The sequence below is a fragment of the Psittacula echo genome (genome assembly GCF_963264785.1).
Source record: "Psittacula echo genome assembly, chromosome: 7".
In the NCBI taxonomy this organism is placed as follows: domain Eukaryota; kingdom Metazoa; phylum Chordata; class Aves; order Psittaciformes; family Psittacidae; genus Psittacula; species Psittacula echo.
This window is the reverse complement of record NC_137740.1, coordinates 35,172,663-35,190,903: the sequence shown is the minus strand read 5'-3', so window position 1 is coordinate 35,190,903 and position 18,241 is coordinate 35,172,663. Positions and strand designations below refer to the sequence as shown.

The 18,241-nt window shown below is 40.0% G+C and overlaps 1 protein-coding gene across 5 annotated transcripts in view; it reads right to left on the bottom strand.

Annotated features, from left to right (window-relative positions):
• Positions 1 to 6,344: 6,344 nt before the first annotated feature.
• The window catches only part of MECOM (MDS1 and EVI1 complex locus), a gene marked incomplete at its 3' end in the record, with an annotated part of 343,754 nt that continues 331,857 nt past the window's right edge, over positions 6,345 to 18,241 (bottom strand). For all 5 annotated transcript variants that reach the window (XM_080622515.1, XM_080622517.1, XM_080622516.1 and 2 more), the window contains 7 exons: positions 15,788 to 15,954; positions 14,341 to 14,418; positions 12,423 to 12,592; positions 11,165 to 11,309; positions 8,171 to 8,407; positions 7,427 to 7,613; positions 6,345 to 6,479 (listed from right to left, as the gene is read on the bottom strand). In XM_080622515.1, the coding sequence (XP_080478641.1) occupies positions 6,345 to 6,479; positions 7,427 to 7,613; positions 8,171 to 8,407; positions 11,165 to 11,309; positions 12,423 to 12,592; positions 14,341 to 14,418; positions 15,788 to 15,954 (1,119 nt within the window). The remainder of the gene's footprint in view (positions 6,480 to 7,426; positions 7,614 to 8,170; positions 8,408 to 11,164; positions 11,310 to 12,422; positions 12,593 to 14,340; positions 14,419 to 15,787; positions 15,955 to 18,241) is intronic.

Below are 18,241 nucleotides of genomic sequence, written 5' to 3'. Positions count from 1 at the left end.
GGACTTTACATTGGTACAAGGGTGGCAAAGATCATCCTCCTTTACAACATGAACCAGGAGAGGCAGGGTGATATAAAACATCCCTGGCCATGCTTAGACTGCAGATGAATTTGGTCATTCCTGGTATTTTCACACAAATCACACTAAAATTCAGGAGAGGTTCTACCTCAAATTCATTTCCACATCTCAGCTCATGCCTTCATTTTTTTCCTCTGTTCTAGTGTATTAGCACTTCAGATGTAAGAGAAGTGTTTATTTTGGAAGTGGAGAAAGACCTCCAGACAAGACAAGAGAGCACCGTTGGAGGATGCTGGGCTTGCGTTACGTGGGAGAAGGATGTAGCTCACTACTTTTGTCTCCCTTGATGGCAATTTTAATGCAGGAGGCCATGCAGTGAGCTGCTGGGTAAGCACCCTGAGCTGTCTTATCCACCACTACTAGAAACTCTCACTCCACTTAATAACTTTTTCCTGGTGATTTTGTAGCAGGAGCTTCTCTGTTGGCTGCCCTCAGGAAGAGAGACCAGCCAGCACGAGGGCAGGTGCTGGCCTGGGCAAAGGGGCTGCTTTGCTGAATGACTAAGTTACACCACTGCATAACTCAACCTAATTAGTGTGAGGCTGCCTGGACCTTAATTGGGCCTGACATATACCTGTTGAAAGAGATTCTCCAGGAATTAAAGCGCTACTTCTCTAGTTTGAGTTGGCTGGTGATGCAAAACATAACATGATTTTTGAGAATTTTCTGCACTTACCATGAAACAAATATGCCACAGGTATCAAGCAGGCTTTGTTTTGGGGCTATAACCATATTACAAATTGAATGCTTCCACATGTGTGTGCTGGCACATCTACCTTTGGCTATCTCACATTTATCTGCCCCAAGGTATAGACGCTGAGGTCTTGACATAGCATAATATAGATCTAAATATATTTTCCAGATTGCTTTAACACATGCTAATGAAAATGAGGAGTAAAGGCCTGAAAGAAGCAGCTGTTTAAAATTTTCCTCAATCCTAGAAAATCAACTTCTTAATTACTGATAATTTAAGCATCAAAATGACCACTAACCGTCTTCTCCCACTAGACCCTCCCAAGCTGGGAGGCCTGCTTTAAGACTTTCAGGCAAAACGTTTTCTTAAAAGTACAGCATTTCATCAATTTTTTTAGCCTTTCTGGAATGAATTAGTATTAAAATAAAGCAGGAAAAAGGAGGTTGCCTTTTGGAGGTGCCTTCTTTCAGACCCTCCTCTCAGACAGCCAGAGCAGATACTGCTAAAGCTCCTATCCAACACATTATATGAGACTACTTTTATATTTCTACAGCACCATCATAATAAAAGGTTCCACAAACTTCCCTGAATGGATTTATAGATGTAAATAGCTTCAATTGCCATTAAAATACAGACACTCCTAGATCAGAAAAAAAGAGTCTCTGCTTCCAGCAATCAGCAGCAAAGGGATCTGTGTTCAGGGTTGTCTATAGTCATAGCCAGGGGGACAGCTAGTCCAAAGCAAAATTTGGGCAGTAGGTTTGGGAAAAAGGATTTGATCTCGCAAGACATACCGTGAGCTCTTGAATCACTGCATGGCAGTGGGGCCTCTTTTCAGGGATTATTTAAATGTTATTCTGATTAAAATCTAAATTCTGGGAAAACCGTGAGTTTTGCTGAAAATAGTTTTTTCTCTAGCTGCAGATGAATCTGAACTGGGGAAAAAAATAAAGGAAAAAGAATACAGTAATTTTTTTTCTTTTTATTTGATGTTCTCCCCTTCACCCTCTCCCCAGATCTCATCAAGTGTCTCTGAATTGTACAGTTGAGCCTTTCCTAAAGCTGGCACCATTTTCTTCATAGAAACAAAAGATGAATTAATCAGGATATTGGAAGCCGCAGAGTAGGTATATTTGCAAACTTACCCAGCCATTCAATGGGATGGGAAAGACGATGGGTTTGGCCAGGCTGCAGAATACATTTTTCTTATAACTGGAGTCCTGACATGGTATGTGGTCTTTGACATGGAGAAAAGGGCTTTCTGTTTGGTGCTGAATGCCTTTGTTTTGCTTAAATCATTACTGGAAGCATCTTTAAAACAAGCTAGCTTTTCCATGCCACTATATGACTGAACAGCAAAACCACAAATGAGAGTTAATATAGCTGGAAAGCAGCAGAGTGTGGCAAAACGATCCAGGAGGTTGCAGCAATTCTCCGTATGTCTGAGCAAGAGGGACCTGACAGAAAGTTTTAAAGTTCAAGACACGCATGGTGCAATGGGCCAAACTGAATCATTGAGCGAAAGCAACCTCACAAATGTTTTTATAATAACTTCCTCTCCCATACTCCGCAAATGTGGCTATTAATGCAGAAAAACAGCAGGGCTGACACGGGAACAGCGGCTCAGACCCACTGTGGTATTGAGGATCTGGGCCAGGGTGAAATATTGATTAATCATCTTGTCATGCTGTTGCTTTGTTAGATTCTGTAGATAGGAATTGAGGTGGCAATGTGCACCTCCTTCGTCTAGTAAGGCTGCTGTATCACATGGGAATGATTTGCTGACTTACAGAAAACTACTACAGTGCGGTGAACAGTAGGATGACGCTGAAATAAGCTGAAATGTTTTTTTCTTAAGTATTGAAATTATTTTTTTTCTAAAAAAACCCAGAAAAATCACTGTAGCAGAAAGCCAGAAACATTGGTCCTCACATACCAATCTATTTGCATCTGGACAAGTGCATCTGTGTGGTCCATCAGGAAGGGTATAACGGTAAGACAAAAAATGTTGTTTTCTTGGTTTATTTAGGCTAATCAAATCTGGATTGCTTTTTAGCTATTCCTCTGGGTGAATAACTCTGCCAGTAAGAAAAGGCAATGAAAATCAAGGTACCTACCATGGAGTTAAAGGACCCCTTGTGATATGTTTTGCCCCCCTCTGCTCTTTGCACCCCATAGACAGTGCTGCCAGGCAGGATATGCTGACAGGAAAATAGAAAGCTCAAGACTCCCAAAAGGACTGTCAGCCCAGGAATTCGATGAGTTGATGGCAGCCACTCCCTGATGGTCAATAGACTTGGTTATGAGCAGGTTAAACTAACCCTATGGCTCAGCTCAAGGAGTACTTTCCCTGACAGTTATATGATGGGAGTGTGTTACTGTAACTCAGAACATTAAACCCAGGGAAAACTGTCCCACCCTTTCTCCACCTCCTAAAACCCCTTTCATCTAGGGCAGGTGAGGGTAAAGCTGATAAGAACTGTCATTGCATCAAATTAAAGGAGAAAATGATCTGGAAAGTTGTTTGCAGGCAAAACTTGACTTGATTAATCTATTTGTTCTCTTTATTTGACAGAAACCTAAAACCAAGTTTCACGGTGACTTTAATTGCACTAAAAATAATAGCCTTCTTATGCAGTTATCTGCATGTAGCTGACCACTGGCTCAGGCCAGTGAAGTGAGTACAAGAATATGCACACAGGTGGTTTTTTTACTTATTTATTTTTTTATTTACACATGTGGTTTAGGCTTCCTGCATGAAAACCATTGGCCTGAAGGTCTCAGCTTGCCATAATTTGTGCATGAGGCTCAGGAGCTGTAAGTGCAAACCAAACCCAATGCCTGTCCTCACAGGGTTTTCATTCAGCCCTGCCAGTGCTCCTGTTGATACGTGATGGTTACATAGCTGGGCTGAAGATGAGAATGATACATATAGATTATTCTGAAATATAACTTCAGCATCTGGTGAGCTATGAGAGGCCTTTATATAATGAAACAGACTGAAAGAGGCGCACCCCTTGCCTTTGGCCTGGAGACAAAGCTTCCATCTTTGGAAGTACTTTTGGCTTTAGTAGAGCCAGATTTAACCAAACCTACTGCAAATCATATTCCCTAAATGTGTCTTTCCCGTAGGGACAGTGCTGGATTTAATATTCAGTTTGTTACTAACTGCCCTGGGTTACTGATAGCCAGCACTGTGCTCCCTCATTGCTGCTCATGCCAGCTCCCTGGCATCTGGAAATAGCAAGCCTTGGTTCCACTGCAAAAAAAAAACCTACTTCAGAGGGTGTCATATTCACTCTTAAGCCACTTAAACTTGAAGGACAATCCTATGCAGTAGCTGCAAAGACCATTGGCCCACAGTGGCAGGCAGGGACATCCCCAGGGTCTCTTTTGGAGCAGTCTCAGTTCTTCCATCTCTGCTGATAGGAAGTGCAGTAAAATGTGCATCACCTGGGCCAGTGCTGGCTCCTTCTGGATATCCCACCTCCCACCACTCTGCAGGCCCAGAAGAAGCTGGGCTTTGAGTTTGAATTTGAGTTTGAGTTTGAATTGAAAGCTGGGCTTTCAATTTCAACAGGAACTCTCAAATTAAATTTTCTTTTTAAAAAAGACTCTAAAGATTCATTTCATGCAGTTGGAGGCCCATTTAGCTTCTAAACTATGGACTTTCATCATTCTGGTGAGTCAAAGTTTTGCTATTAGCCAGCTGCTTCCCAACATCATCCTCATGAACAACAGGTGGAGGTTTTTGCATCACCAGCCCAAGCTCAAGGCCTTACAACAGTGTTCGAAGGTGCACCAATCCTTCCTGTAAAATGAGTTAAATATTTCTCTTTTCCAAGGTAGTTTTGAAACTTAAAAATACTGATCTAAAACCCCCCAATGGCGTGAATGAGTCCAAGATGATTTGCAATGCCCTATCCTCTGGTTACCCTTATCCTTATGACCCAACAGACACAGCCTTTGCTTCCCAGACTGCAGAGAAACTGTCATTTTTCCCTGACCCAGACAAAAAAAAGACAAAAAGAAGAAAGATCCCTTCAGTTTTGTAGTCCTTTATTATTTTTTTAAGTTGATCCTCCCATAGTAATGTACTGAAATGCGTAACAGTTACATTGTACAAAGCATGTAAAGAAAGTACCTCAACTTGCCGATTATTTCAAAATGAGATTATAAACAAAAGGAAAAATAAATCTGGTCCCTCACTAAAGGCCAAAAAAAACCCCAAAAGATAACTGAATACCTTCCATTACTTATTTATTTTTTTAAAACATAAATTTGGAACACTTCATCTTACAAATAGGATTAACATGAACATAATAACATCACACAAGTTCGCAGACAACCAGTTTAAAATATTTGGTACAGTTTTTTAATCAGAAGAATCATGCTTTCATGAAGAAATTATAACTGTTTATACAATCGAACCAATTTACTGTATTACAAAAAAACCCCAACAAACCAACCCTAAGTCGCATCTATTAGTTATTTAGTTCATTAAAAGGCAAAAATAAAATAAAAGAGGAATGTAAGAAAATTTCAAACACTGTTTTGCACTCCCATATACACAGATCAGTTCACCTCACTCTTTTTGAAGTACATGGGTGCCTTACATCGTAACGCAGTGGGGGACTGGAGCAGTGCTGTTTGTTACAGGAACAGTGCTATTTTTAATCAACAAACAATCGTTTGCCAACAAATAAATACATGGTACACACAACACAAAGAAGAAATTAGAGGGTAGGGGAGAAAGGAAACAATACAACAAAACAGTGACATGATTGTCAGAAATTAAAATCTCCTTACAATGATTTGAATTAGTGGTGCTGTCGATGAATGCAGTGCTTTCACGGAATTATCTGGATGATTTAGCTTCTTGGAGTAGTGAACATTCATAGTTTACAATATACACAAGCCTCTTATGTATTGTTTCTCAGAGTTCTTTCTTTTTTTCTTTTTTCTTGTTTTTCCTTTTTTTTAACAATGCAGTTGAGAAGGCAAAAGAATCACGGAAAGAACAAAATATTCCCTGTTACTTCTTTCTACATTTATGATGGATAGTGTGCATTTGATAGAACTATTTTCTTTCTTTGAAGGGCTAAAATGCATAAAGCTTTAATGAAGAGATTTGTACATGAAAGCAACTGTTCCCAATCCTGTGTCAAACTATCTTATACAAAAAGAAAATCAGTTCAGTTCCTACATTAAAGGAGTGCCCATGTGTGTATCAATGCAGTCTTAACCCTTTTGCCCCTGCCCCTCAAAGCCGGGTGAACTGGAAGACACTTTTTCCCGGCGCCAGTTTACATAATCCACTGAAACTTTTATTTTTGTTAAGTCGCATTGATCCTCCAGAAGTCAGCAGCTGCCTTTGCTGTGCAAAACAAAATATTGAGAATAAATAGTTTATTTCTTTTTAAAATTATTCCGTTTAAGGTCACTGGACTTTAAATGAGTGACCCTGCAGATTTATAAGGCATTCTGCTCAGCAGTCTTTTAAATAGTCATATATGAAAGAGCCATGCTACTGGTTTGGACTTGGTCCCATTCTCGGTAAGACTTCACAATGTCATACATGACTGATGGACTGAATGGCACTGGATTCTGCAGCAGCTCTTGCCATAGTGTGCCACATATTGGGAGAATTGTGGGATGCAGGATGAAGGGAGTCCTTGTCGGAGAGAGAGAGCATCATCGCATACGCCTGGATGGGAAAAGAAGAAGGACAAATAGGTCATGATTCCCCAGCACGGATCTGAGCTTGGACCCATGCCATCCTACACAGTTCAGCCATCATTTAGGCCACAACTGCTATTCTCAACTTATTTTTTAAAAAAATCAAAATGCGCTAGGTAAAACCACTGTCAACCTTTTCACTGACGCTTTTGACTCACTAATAGTAATAATAATTTCTGCTTTCATCTGGCTTCTCAAAGCTCTGAGAAACCTTTGATAGTAGACAAGGTCTCATAGTCTCCTTTGCCTTCAGATTCTTGGCACAGGATGCTCTTTTCAAGAGCCTGAAGAATCACATTATACCTTGGCTGGTCCTGTTTTTCACCAAATACCACAGTCTCCAGCGCTGACCTTTTCTACAAGCATATTCTGCAGTTTTTAAGATGGATTTTTTTTTTTTTAAAAGGGGCTAAAAAGACCCATTTTAATTAATGTTTCAAAAAAATTCAAGAACTAGCACTAGGATATCAGCCTAGTTATTGCTGTATGAAAAACATGCTGAAGACCAAGAGGCAGTAACATCCAACAGACTATAATAACAAGTACCAAAAAGCCAAGCCAGCCAGATCAAGTCAAATCCCTGCAAGGCAGTAGCTACACGCCACAGCATCAGTGTGACCACACCAGCTGTCTGAAAGCAGATCGGGAGTATTTCTTATGGTATTTCTGCAGATGGCAGGTAGGAACAAAAATACTCAAAAAGAAAGAAATCCCTCCATTATCGGGGACCAGAGTACCCACCAGGTCTCCCAGGTGCAATGGGAGCACAGGAGGGGGTAGGGGCAGGCTGAGGATTGCGGGTGCAGAGCACAGCCCTGTCTGACGAAGCTGAAACAACCTTTCCTGCCACACACTAACAGTTTAATACTTCAGGTATTTGGTGACAGTAATATTTTAACTGAGTTAAGCTTTTACCTGGGACTTGGATTTCCTGTACAAGGGTTGTTTTAGGTCCTCTGGCAGCTGGGAAGTATTGAAAGCTGCCAATTCAGCGTCACTATATTGATTTTCTTCCATTTTCCTCATTTTGAGGCTATCTGTGAAGTGCCTTATGTGGTCCAAAGCCGAAAGTCCAGTCTTATTATACTCCTCCTCTTTATACCTACAAAAACACCATAGAGGTTTTAACATCAATTAAATGATCCTCTCTGCATTCCCTCATCCTCTCAGATTTACATATTTGAGGAATTTCCCCCTTTTTTTCCATTCATAAGACACCTTGCCCCATGGAACTCTGATCTTGAAATAAAAGAAATTTCCCCTTATTTTCTAAAGAGGAGAGGGTGGGCAGTGGGAGCAGGGGAGGGAGAGGTTGTCTCTCTTCTGGTGTCTCCACAGCATTTCACATAACCATTATGGGAGATCCAGTCGGTTTACGGAGCAGATAATGTCTCTCCCATGAACATTTCCTGTCTCACTCAGAACATGACAATAGCTCCCTGAGCACAGTTATTTTTTCTCTGAAGGGCTACAGATTGCATGAAGAGACTGAAAACAGGGTTGGTATTGACCCAAACACAGACACATGTTGCTATTGTAACTGGGAAGCTGGCAACTTCGGACAGGTTCCCACGGCACACAGTTTGGCGCTGGCACTCTTGTATGGTTTATTGGTTTTATTCCACATAGCGGGCATGCCAATACTCGGAAGAAACCAACCTGCCAGGGGAAGCTTTGCAGTTCATGTCCAAAGTACTTGTTTCCTCATAATCCTCCTCTGGAGTCCCCTCATGTATGTCACTCGTAACAGGCTCTTTGACTGCTTTCCCTGCAATTTCACTCTCTTCATCTTCTTCATCCATCATTACTTCATCTTCTGCCTCTTCGTCATCCAGCAAATCCGAGTTCTGGCTGGCTACCATGGCTTTTTCATCCTTAAAGTGGCTGCCATTCATTCTGAAAGTACCAAAAGAAACCCCAGCAATAATCACAAATCAGTTACGAAAGCTCCTCACCAGCAGATTGTCAGAGGCAGATGTCAAAATGATTTGTCCCAGTAGAATAAAGGGATTTCTGGATTTTGCATCTTGTTTAGCTTCAGATGTTTAGGCAGAAAATTGACAAAATTTCTACTAAAAAATCAGTGGGATGTTACAGTACCATGAGCATGGTATTTTCCAGTTATCCTACTAAAACTACTGTTCAAGTGGAGGTATGTTCAGATATCCATTCCAAATTTTCTCATGCATTATTTCATCTCATGTTTCCAATCATATATGTAGTCTGTGCAAAACAACTCACTGCCTTTTAGCAGAAGCTGTAGGGGCCAAGAAACTCTGAAAATCAGATCTGGCATTTTCAAAAATTACATCCAATACTGCATTCAGAGTTTTAAAGTCAGAATTACATGCATAATTAATTTTGCACACTACCACCCATTTAGAAGCCATGCTACTTCACTGAACATATGGGTTACATACATGGGAACCTAAGTGACTTCAGCTAAAGACCTGACGAGGAGCCCGCAGTATTGCCTCCACGCTGAACTACATTATTGACTGATTTGAAGGGTAAGAAGTAATGAAAAGAAAGGTCACATAACATTTCAAGTGTATTTCTTCCTATTAAACAAATCATTATAGCAATACACACATGGAAAACCATTTGGTCTACTCACTGTTATTACATTGTCCTTTGCTTTCAGACAATGACTTCTCTTAACTACTTCCTACGGGATTTTATCAAGGACATAATACCCATGCTGAAGTAGGGGCTCGTTTGCTAAAGGCCTCAACCTTGTAGGATTCTAAGCATTTCAAGCTGCATCATGTCTGCTGCATTACATGAGAGCCAAAGAAGTTCAGCACCACTGCTGCATCAACAAATGCACAGCCAGACGTACTAGCGGTGTAGAAGGGCAGCACTCAGTGGAGCCACACAGATTCACGCTACCAGTGTATCTGCTCGTTATGTAGCACAGAGGCCTTGATTCATCTATTGTTCTCATTGTGCTAAAGGTCCTTACTCTTCCAGGAATACAGTTATAAAAATGGAAATTGTATTGTCCACCCACAGTTTGCTTTAGACTCCATGTGCTTCAAACTGTGTGGGACAATATGGAATATAACCAAAAGTGGCAAGATAAGGATGAGCCCTAAAAGTGTATTTAGAATTTAACATTTGACTTGCTGTTGTAACAGACATACCTTCCTATGGAGCATACACAAGTGACAGCTGGTTTCCTATACAACAATAGTATAATTTTCCTAAAAATAATGGAGTTCATTTATTTTCCAAGCAAATTCCATCAGACTGTCATGAGTTGAGTACTGCATTAAAAATAATAATAATAAAAAAAAGCTAGGGAATGGTCTGTTTATATCACAGTATCAAAAAATCTGAGGCTCTGCAGAGTTGGGAGAGCTGAAGCAGCCACCCCCCTCTAAGATAATCAGAGCAATATCTCTTTATCATCTTTTATTTAAATAGGCAGAAATAAGAAATTGTTGAGCACGGTTTGGGCTGCCAACTTGTTTATTATGCTCAATTGAGGCTGTTAGAAATGAAAGGGAGATGGACTACAACCAAAGTAACAAAAGCCATGTGATTAAGAAAACAGATTCTCTAATTATGCTTTCAAATGCAGCAATTTGCCAGGGATAAAATATCCGTCAAGAGCAGTCTGAAGTGCCAAATTTAGAAAGGAAACACTGCACAACCCAGCAACCTTTCCACTTTGCTGACTTCCTGTCAGAGGACACGTTGAGACCAGATGTGCAAGGAAAAAATCCCAAGCCCTCATTGCCAATCAAGACGGAATGAAATTTGAATATGTATATAATCACTTAATCCAATACTTTTGTGGAAATTATGTTATGTCCACCATTTTTATCCCTTCACAAAGGCATCTGGAAATTGAGAAGACACTGAAGTTTGTCACCAACAGCAAGAATGTTTTGATGCTGATAACGTAATGCCAATTCAAAGGTATAAATAATGCATAATGCAATGCCAGTCTCAAAAAAATACGTATAGCTGACATGCATATCCCTGCTACAGCCTTTTCTGCTTGGTTGTACTTTTATTAGCTGATAATATTTAGAAGTGGTCTCTCTTCCGTTAGTTCAGAAGAACAGAAACACCCATATACCTAATAAATCTTAGTAGGAAAAAGTCTTTCACATCCTGGAGTACAGGTGGACTACCAACATCTACCCACAGCCTCACGGGTTTTTTGCTGGTCAGCATTTTTCTTAGGATTGAGTTACAGGAAAGGACTTTCAGTTATAATCTTTCATTTGAGTCAAGAATTTACCTTAGTCTACTTTATTAATTACACATTTAAATTGCATTTAAATCTTAAGTCTCTCTACACTTAGCCACAGGATGCACAATTCACTTGCTCTGTCATGAATGCAAAATGAGGGTATTTTTCAACAGACAAGTCAATGGTGGGATCTGGAAACTGAGAGTTTCTGATACAAGGAGGAATGTGCTCATAGATGGAACCTTCTTTCCAGCATCTGCCACTGGCAATATGGTCATGCACGAAGGGGAGGGAATCAACATGCTTCTTTTTGTAATACAGCAAGGGGAATACTAAAGCAACCAGATTGCTGAAGTATGTCTGGCTCTAGATGTTATCAAAAGTGAAAAATCAGCCAGCAAACCTGAAAAGTTGCACCTTTTGAATGCAAACCCAATGCAACTTACCTCTCCTCTGAGTTTCGGGGGGACTGATTATTGTGGTTGCTGTTTCCAATAAAATTCCTGATTTCTGTAAAGTAAGAGTCTTCCTTGTCATCTAGGATTGCTCCTGTGCTTTCCAGTTCTGAGTGAGGTGAAGATGTTGCAGTACCTTAAAGCAAATAGAGGACTTCTATTGCTGGTCTTTTACATTTTCTACATCTAAACATTTATGTCAAATTGAAATTGAAACGATGGTTAAAATGGGCAAGAGCCAGAAAAAGTTGGTCATAGTGATCTATCAGCTTTCGGCCATAAAACTGGTAATTAGAAGGGAAGTGGTATTATCTATGGGCAAAGGTCCATAAAAGCAGCCAAAAAGACTGCTTGCATTCTGGGTGCCATTTCCATGGTCCATAATCACTTTTGCCAAGTATCTATTTCAGTATCTCCCTCCTGTTCCCTTGTGACTCCAAGACTGTCAGTCAATAACTTTGTTAGACCAACGGCTGAACTGAGCAAACAGAACTTCTTTTTATTAGCTACAGTTATGCAGATTTGTTTAAAATATGGAACAGCCATTGACATAATCACCCAGGTTCATTAGCACTGACAGACCTGTGACAGATGTCTTTGAGCATCGGGAAAAAGACAGCTATGCATTCACCACATATATCTGGTTATTTCCAGAGGTGTAAAGTGTATACTTAAAAGACTACAGACAGGATTTTCATTAAACCCTGGAGATACCTAAACCAGACCAATGATATCCACTACCTGCCACTGCTTTTGCTGCTGCCATGCAGTGACCAATTTGCTTTGAGGCTTGCGAGGCACCATTACCTCCATAATAGCTAGCGCTTTTCAGCTCCTGACAGTGGGAATATTTTAGAAGATGCCAAGAAAATCTTTTAGAGTACCCTCTGAGACTCCAAATCTAGGACTCCTATTGAGAGCCAAGTGATTGCAGAGGTGGGATTAAATCAATTTTCCCAGTCTGTTCTCAAAATGCTACGGTTGGCTTAATTAAAACCAAAAGAAAAGACATCATCCTGTGGTATTAAGTTGTACAAAAGTAGAGTTTATACTGGGATTTTCAAAGCACTTTAAATGTCAGCAGAGCTTAGGCACTTACATATTTTCCAAACACCCACTCATTGGAGCAGACGGCACAGAGCAACGCGTGCCTATTGACACTCAGTAGCATTGAAAGTGAACATACAGTCCCTGTATATGAACACTGGTGGTAGGTAGGGCATGCTGGGGAGGGAAAAGGCATACATACCAGACATGTTCCCATTCTCGTGCTTTTTTAGATGTCTGTCAAGATTGGTTTGTTGACCAAAACACCTGTCACACAAGTGACATTTGAATGGCTTCTCTTTATTGTGGATGTTACGGACATGTCTCTGCAGGTTAGAAGATATGCTAAAGGATCTGTCACAGTATTTGCATCTAAAAAAAAAAAACCAACAAAACAAGTGGGTAGAAAAGGATTTGTTAGTGTCTGGAAATGTAAGGTTTGACATAAGACACATGAAGCACCTTCTGGACTCAGCCTCAGTACCCAACTGCAGTTCCTTGGTCCCTATTAAGGCAAAACCCTCCCTGAAATCCAGGCAAGTTTTGGCTGAATTACTGGAGAGTTGTGCTCTTGGAATGGAAATATCACTTCTCTGGTGGGGTTTTTAGCTTTAATTCACATTAGGTTTTAGATTTTAAGTACTGCCTTCAGGAATAAGCATAATATTTCAGAATTAATGGCATCAAATTAGCTAGGGTAATTGATTCCCATGTTTTTGAAACTGTTGCATGCAAAGTTGGGAAGTTTGAAAACGGTAGAGCAATAACTATTGTTTCATGTGCTGCCAATACAATACAATTAAACACTTCTGGAAAAAACATGAAACAGATCTCTACCAATGCTCAAATAAGGTAAAAAGGGCTATTTTTTTTTCCTATTCTAAATTATACTGTGTGATTAAATCTTTTCTTGAGGAATTAGCTTGCTTGATTGCTAATCCCAGAGGAAATTTGGTTATCTTGCAAAAACAGCAATAAACAATCCCAACCTTTAATATTGTGCCAATGTGAGTAGTTTAGTCTATCACTCTGGTACCAGAGGCATCAATTTTCATACTCTGTAGCGATTTAGAGTCCCTAAAGCCTTTACTGTATTGCTCTTTAAGTCATTACTAAGTCATACTATAACTATTCCAAATTCTCTGGCTGGCAACCAGCCAACAGTCTTCATCACTTTAGTTTTGCAATCTTCTACTTCTCCTATGCTTCTCTTATACTTGTCAGTGATGTCAGGGTTTTTTTTAGTGCTGAAATCATCCATTACACTAGTAATTGCTTGTGGCTTTTATGCAGTGGACAGGTATAACATGCATCAAGACCTTCCTTCAGTAAAATTAGATGTGAATCTCTATTTCCCAAAGAGACTAGAGGCAAAAGACATTGTTTCCTCACAAACAATGAGCTTACTCTGCTCCTTGCAGCTCATAAAATGCAGAAATTGGTGCATCTGTTTTACTGGAACATGAACTGGCTTCTTTCCAGTTGATTTAAGTTAGTCTTTCATTTTCAATAAGGTGACACTCCTCTTCACACCTTTCTGCGTGTGACTGTCCTAAACACACAATATCACATACATACTTCTATCAACAAGAAAGTACACCCACATGGGTTTTGGTTAGGCAGACCTCAGGAAGTATCCAGATTAGGCAAGAAACAAATAAATACAGTAACGCCTTTACAACTGGGACCTTCCAGAAATCAGTTGATTGACAAAACACCCAACTTTAGGCTGTAAATAATACCACAAAGCTCCTACAAAGAAAAATTTTTTTGCAAGTGAAAATATGACCATAAGTCCTACTGAAAATTACTTCAACCATTCTGGTTCTGAAGTGCCAGCTATCCCATGAGGCAAAGGCAGGATTTGCAGATAGCGCCTGAGCAGCTGCCTAAGCCAAAAGAATTTCACTAAGTAGGACCAAGACCCTCCCCCAGCTCCACAGCTTCAATAGTGAGTATCAACACTGAATGAAAAAAGCCCTGTTTAAGACCAAAACACAATGGCGGGTCATCAATGCTAAGGAGCAAGCACCAAAGCTAGCTGAGCAAGACTATCGAACACTCATTCCCTTACTTTATTCACTTGACCAAGCCACAGATGGGATAAGGGGTTGCAGTACCTATAGGGCTGCTCTCCAGTGTGTGTCCTCAGGTGGCGTGTTAGGTTTGCAGATCTCGGGAAAATCTTGCCACAGTATCTGTGATAAGAAAAGGTTTGATAAGATAATTCAACCTTCATCCCAATTTGAGCTGCACTGGATGCACAGCCCAAACTGAATCACTAATACATAGTACTACTGGCATTGCTTTGTTGTAACAACATTATAATAAAAGCATTCAGCAAATATAAGTGATTGACACAACCACAGAAGAATGGGATTGGAATTGCTAGCACTGACCAGCTTTTCTTGTGCATAAGCAAGGGATACATGAAAGCGTATCAGTTTTACAGATCACCCCAAATTTCTAAGCTCACAAGGTGATTATTGGTCACATTCAGATCTGGAATCAAGAGAATCTGTTACTAAAGCTTTGGACTTCTGCCTCTATGTAAGCAAATTTCAAATCTTTCACCCAATTCTATGTGTCAGCAAATACTACATCATTCTGTGCAATGAACGGGATCAGAGTAGACAAGACTCAAACACCTAATCCATCAAGGTATGCTTCTATAACAACATGTTGTGAAACAAGGTGACATGTTTTCAAAAAGTTCAGATAAACCAGATATGCCAGTGTCAAACACCTGTGCATTCTGTGCATTCTGGAGATGATACACAGATCTAAATAATGCAATTTAACAATGATTCCCCAAACTCGATAATATGTTACAGCAAAAATAATGGGAAAAAAAAAAATCATGAGCACTCCTGCTTCGTTCAAGTAACATACTAATATTCAGTTTATGATCAGCCCAGTCCTATGAAGAACATTCAGCCCATTTTATGCATGGGAGCAGAGCACACACAACACTTAAGTGAATGAGGGCAGTGGTCGCTCCATGTGACAACTCTGAAGATTGCATCCCTTCACTTTTGAACATCCCATTTACTTTTTCACAATGTGATATATAAGCCTTCAAAATACCCACACAACTAATTCTACTCTCCTCAACAAAGCTCCCGTTCATTTTAGTTGCACTTATAATTACTATCTTCATTGTATTTTTTTAAGTCTGTACACAGAAATACTAGTAAGTCATGTATTTTAGCACTGATCCCTTTGGATGTTAAAACCATAAACCTGAGGAAAAAACATGTCTGTAGTTTATGATCAAAAAAAACCAATAATGAAAGCACACTTGTGTATATGAAAGTTATGAGAAAATTTGGAAAAAAAGGATTGATTATGTAATAGTTTTCACCTCATTTATCAAACTGGTATGATACAGGGCAAGCTCTTTGTTTCATAACACCAAGAATTTAATAAGACCCCCAAAGCAAAATGCTTTCCATGTTTTACTGGGCACACAGAGCCCTGAGAGACCTGCCATAGTCCCTGTCAACCATCCGAACAGGGGGGATTTCAGAAGCCTGAGAGAGTAGCGTGGGGGGGCCCTCGGGCTACCTGCAGGTGTAGCGCTCCTTGCCCTTCCGCAGCAGGGTCTCCGGCAGAGTGCTCGGTGGCGCACGGAAGTTGAACATGGATGGCACCGACTGGATCAGTTCACTGGCCTCTGGTTTCAGGGTGCTAAAGCTCTCCAGCTTTTCAGCCATGTTTTCTATAGCTGACATCTGCAACAGAACATAGCACAGAACCTGTCATGGTAAATTCTGCTTTGTCTGTCTGCCCTCACTGGAAACACAAAATGCAAAGAACATACACTGCCAAGAGACAAAACAAGGGGAAGGATAAAAAACAACCAAACATAGAGTGCAGTCTCAGAAATTATGGGGCATATTAGGCAAGGTCATGGCCATGATGTTGTCCTACTTGGAATAATGCCTATAACTGTTACAGCACGGTGCTGTTTCTGTACAAGGCCAGCATACAGCAGAACTCCTGTCCTAATTGCTATAATGGAAAGCTGCTTCCAAACATCTAAATTAGACAGTGTTCATTTCTTCTTATTTTTAAGCCTCAGCTTCTATAAAATTCCAGTTTACGCAGTCATGATCTGTGGGTTTGCACCTGTGAGTCTATGCATCCCATCTACTGAAACTATTGGCCATTTTGGACCAAATCAACAGAAAAAATAAAGACCCCAACAACAACTCAATTCCTGCAGTTTGAGTCTTTTTACAGGACTTGCAGAGGACAAATATTGCAGAGGAATCCTTATGAACACTCTAGCTCAACCAAGATCTGCAAGAAGTCAGATCCAGAGAGGCTCCATCAAAGTCCCAGCCACATGCAAACATTCAGTCCAGTCTTATGGCCCATCACAGTCAAAGACTATGAGACAAATCCGTAAGAAATGAACCTTTGGTGGGTTTGGTGTTATGTGTTTACATTATCTGTTAGATGCCTATCCTATTTTTTCTCTGAATATTTCAACCTCTTTTGTTGCCTGTAAACCCTATGTGCTTTGGGGTATCTCCACTCTTAGTTAGCTCTCTGTAATTTTCAGAGAGTAGGGATTGCATAATTTCTGGAGAATGGTTTCCTTTAAGGTGTCTGGATCTAACCATCAAAACCTGCTTCAAAATCTCAAACACTGTCACTTGGAAAGTCCATGACTGCTGCTGAGCCCTCTGACAGGCAAGAGTAACCATCTGCCTCTTCATAACACCACAAACAAATGAAAAAAGAAGAAACCCAAGATCTCACATACAAAGCATAAAAACCACAGCATGAGCCCTGTGCAATACCTTGCTTGTAATGAAGGAAGTAACTACAAGAAAGACAAGATGCTGAATGCTCCTTAGCTGAGAACACCTTTACAACCCTTTCTTCAAAATCCATAAGAGACTGCTCCGATTGTTGGGATTTTAAAATTTTATTTAATGGGAATAATTGCACATTTGGATTTGGTGGTTTGTTTTGGGGGTTTTTTAATTTTATTTTAATGGTCAGAGCTGTGTATTTGTCTCCTGGAATGACTATTCACATGCTGGTTAGCTCTGGCTTTGGGTTGTGGGTTTGTGTTTTTTTCCCTTTAGCCTGTAGCTTGCCCTCTCATTTCATGCTCACATTCCTAATGCTGAGTACAAATTGCAATGTACAGGGTACCACTGCCAATTTGCCAAACATCTTTTATCAAACCCGGTGAAAAAAAAATCTCAGAGGGAAGTCAAGATACATTTACTTGTCAGACAACAAATGTGAAAGTATTGTGAGGCAGTAGGGGCGGTAAGCTCTGGGGTTTGATTCATAATCACTCAGCTGCTAAAACATTCTCCACAGATGCAAGGGGACAGCACATTTGTCAGTATGAAGGATTTTGACATGTACTGATCACAGGCATGAGATATGTAATGATGATGCTGTTGGGAGAAAAGGTAATTCTATCTCAGCACTGAGATGTCATTATCAACCCATACAACTCAGCGTTACCATATATTTCTTTTTATACAACTTCATCTTCTTCTTTAGTCAGAATTGATTCTTAAAGCTTTTATAATAGTTTTTCCACTATCTTTAATTCCTTCAAATTGTTCCCCATAAGAATTCATTTATCTATTTTGCAATTGCAGAAAATAAACGGTTTGAATGAAAAATGACCTTTGGCTTTCAGGGTGATTAGCAGCGACAAGACAGTGCATGGGTTATGATAGCACATATTTACGGTGAAGAAGAATATGTTTTATTTATGCATATTTAATATTCAAGTCAGTTTTATTATCTAGTGGTTTTAAATCATTTTTGGATCATCATTTCTCATGTACTCAGTCCCCTACAGTAATATATTAAGGCAACTATTTTCCCCATTAGATTTGAAATGGCTTAGTCATGCTTATTTTTTTTTAGTTCTTATTTCCATGATTTTGCAGAGGAGAAATTGGGATTGATTGTTCTCTAATGTATGGCAGTGCAGAGCAAAACTACCTCCAACACTGCCTCCAGGATTACATCAGTCCA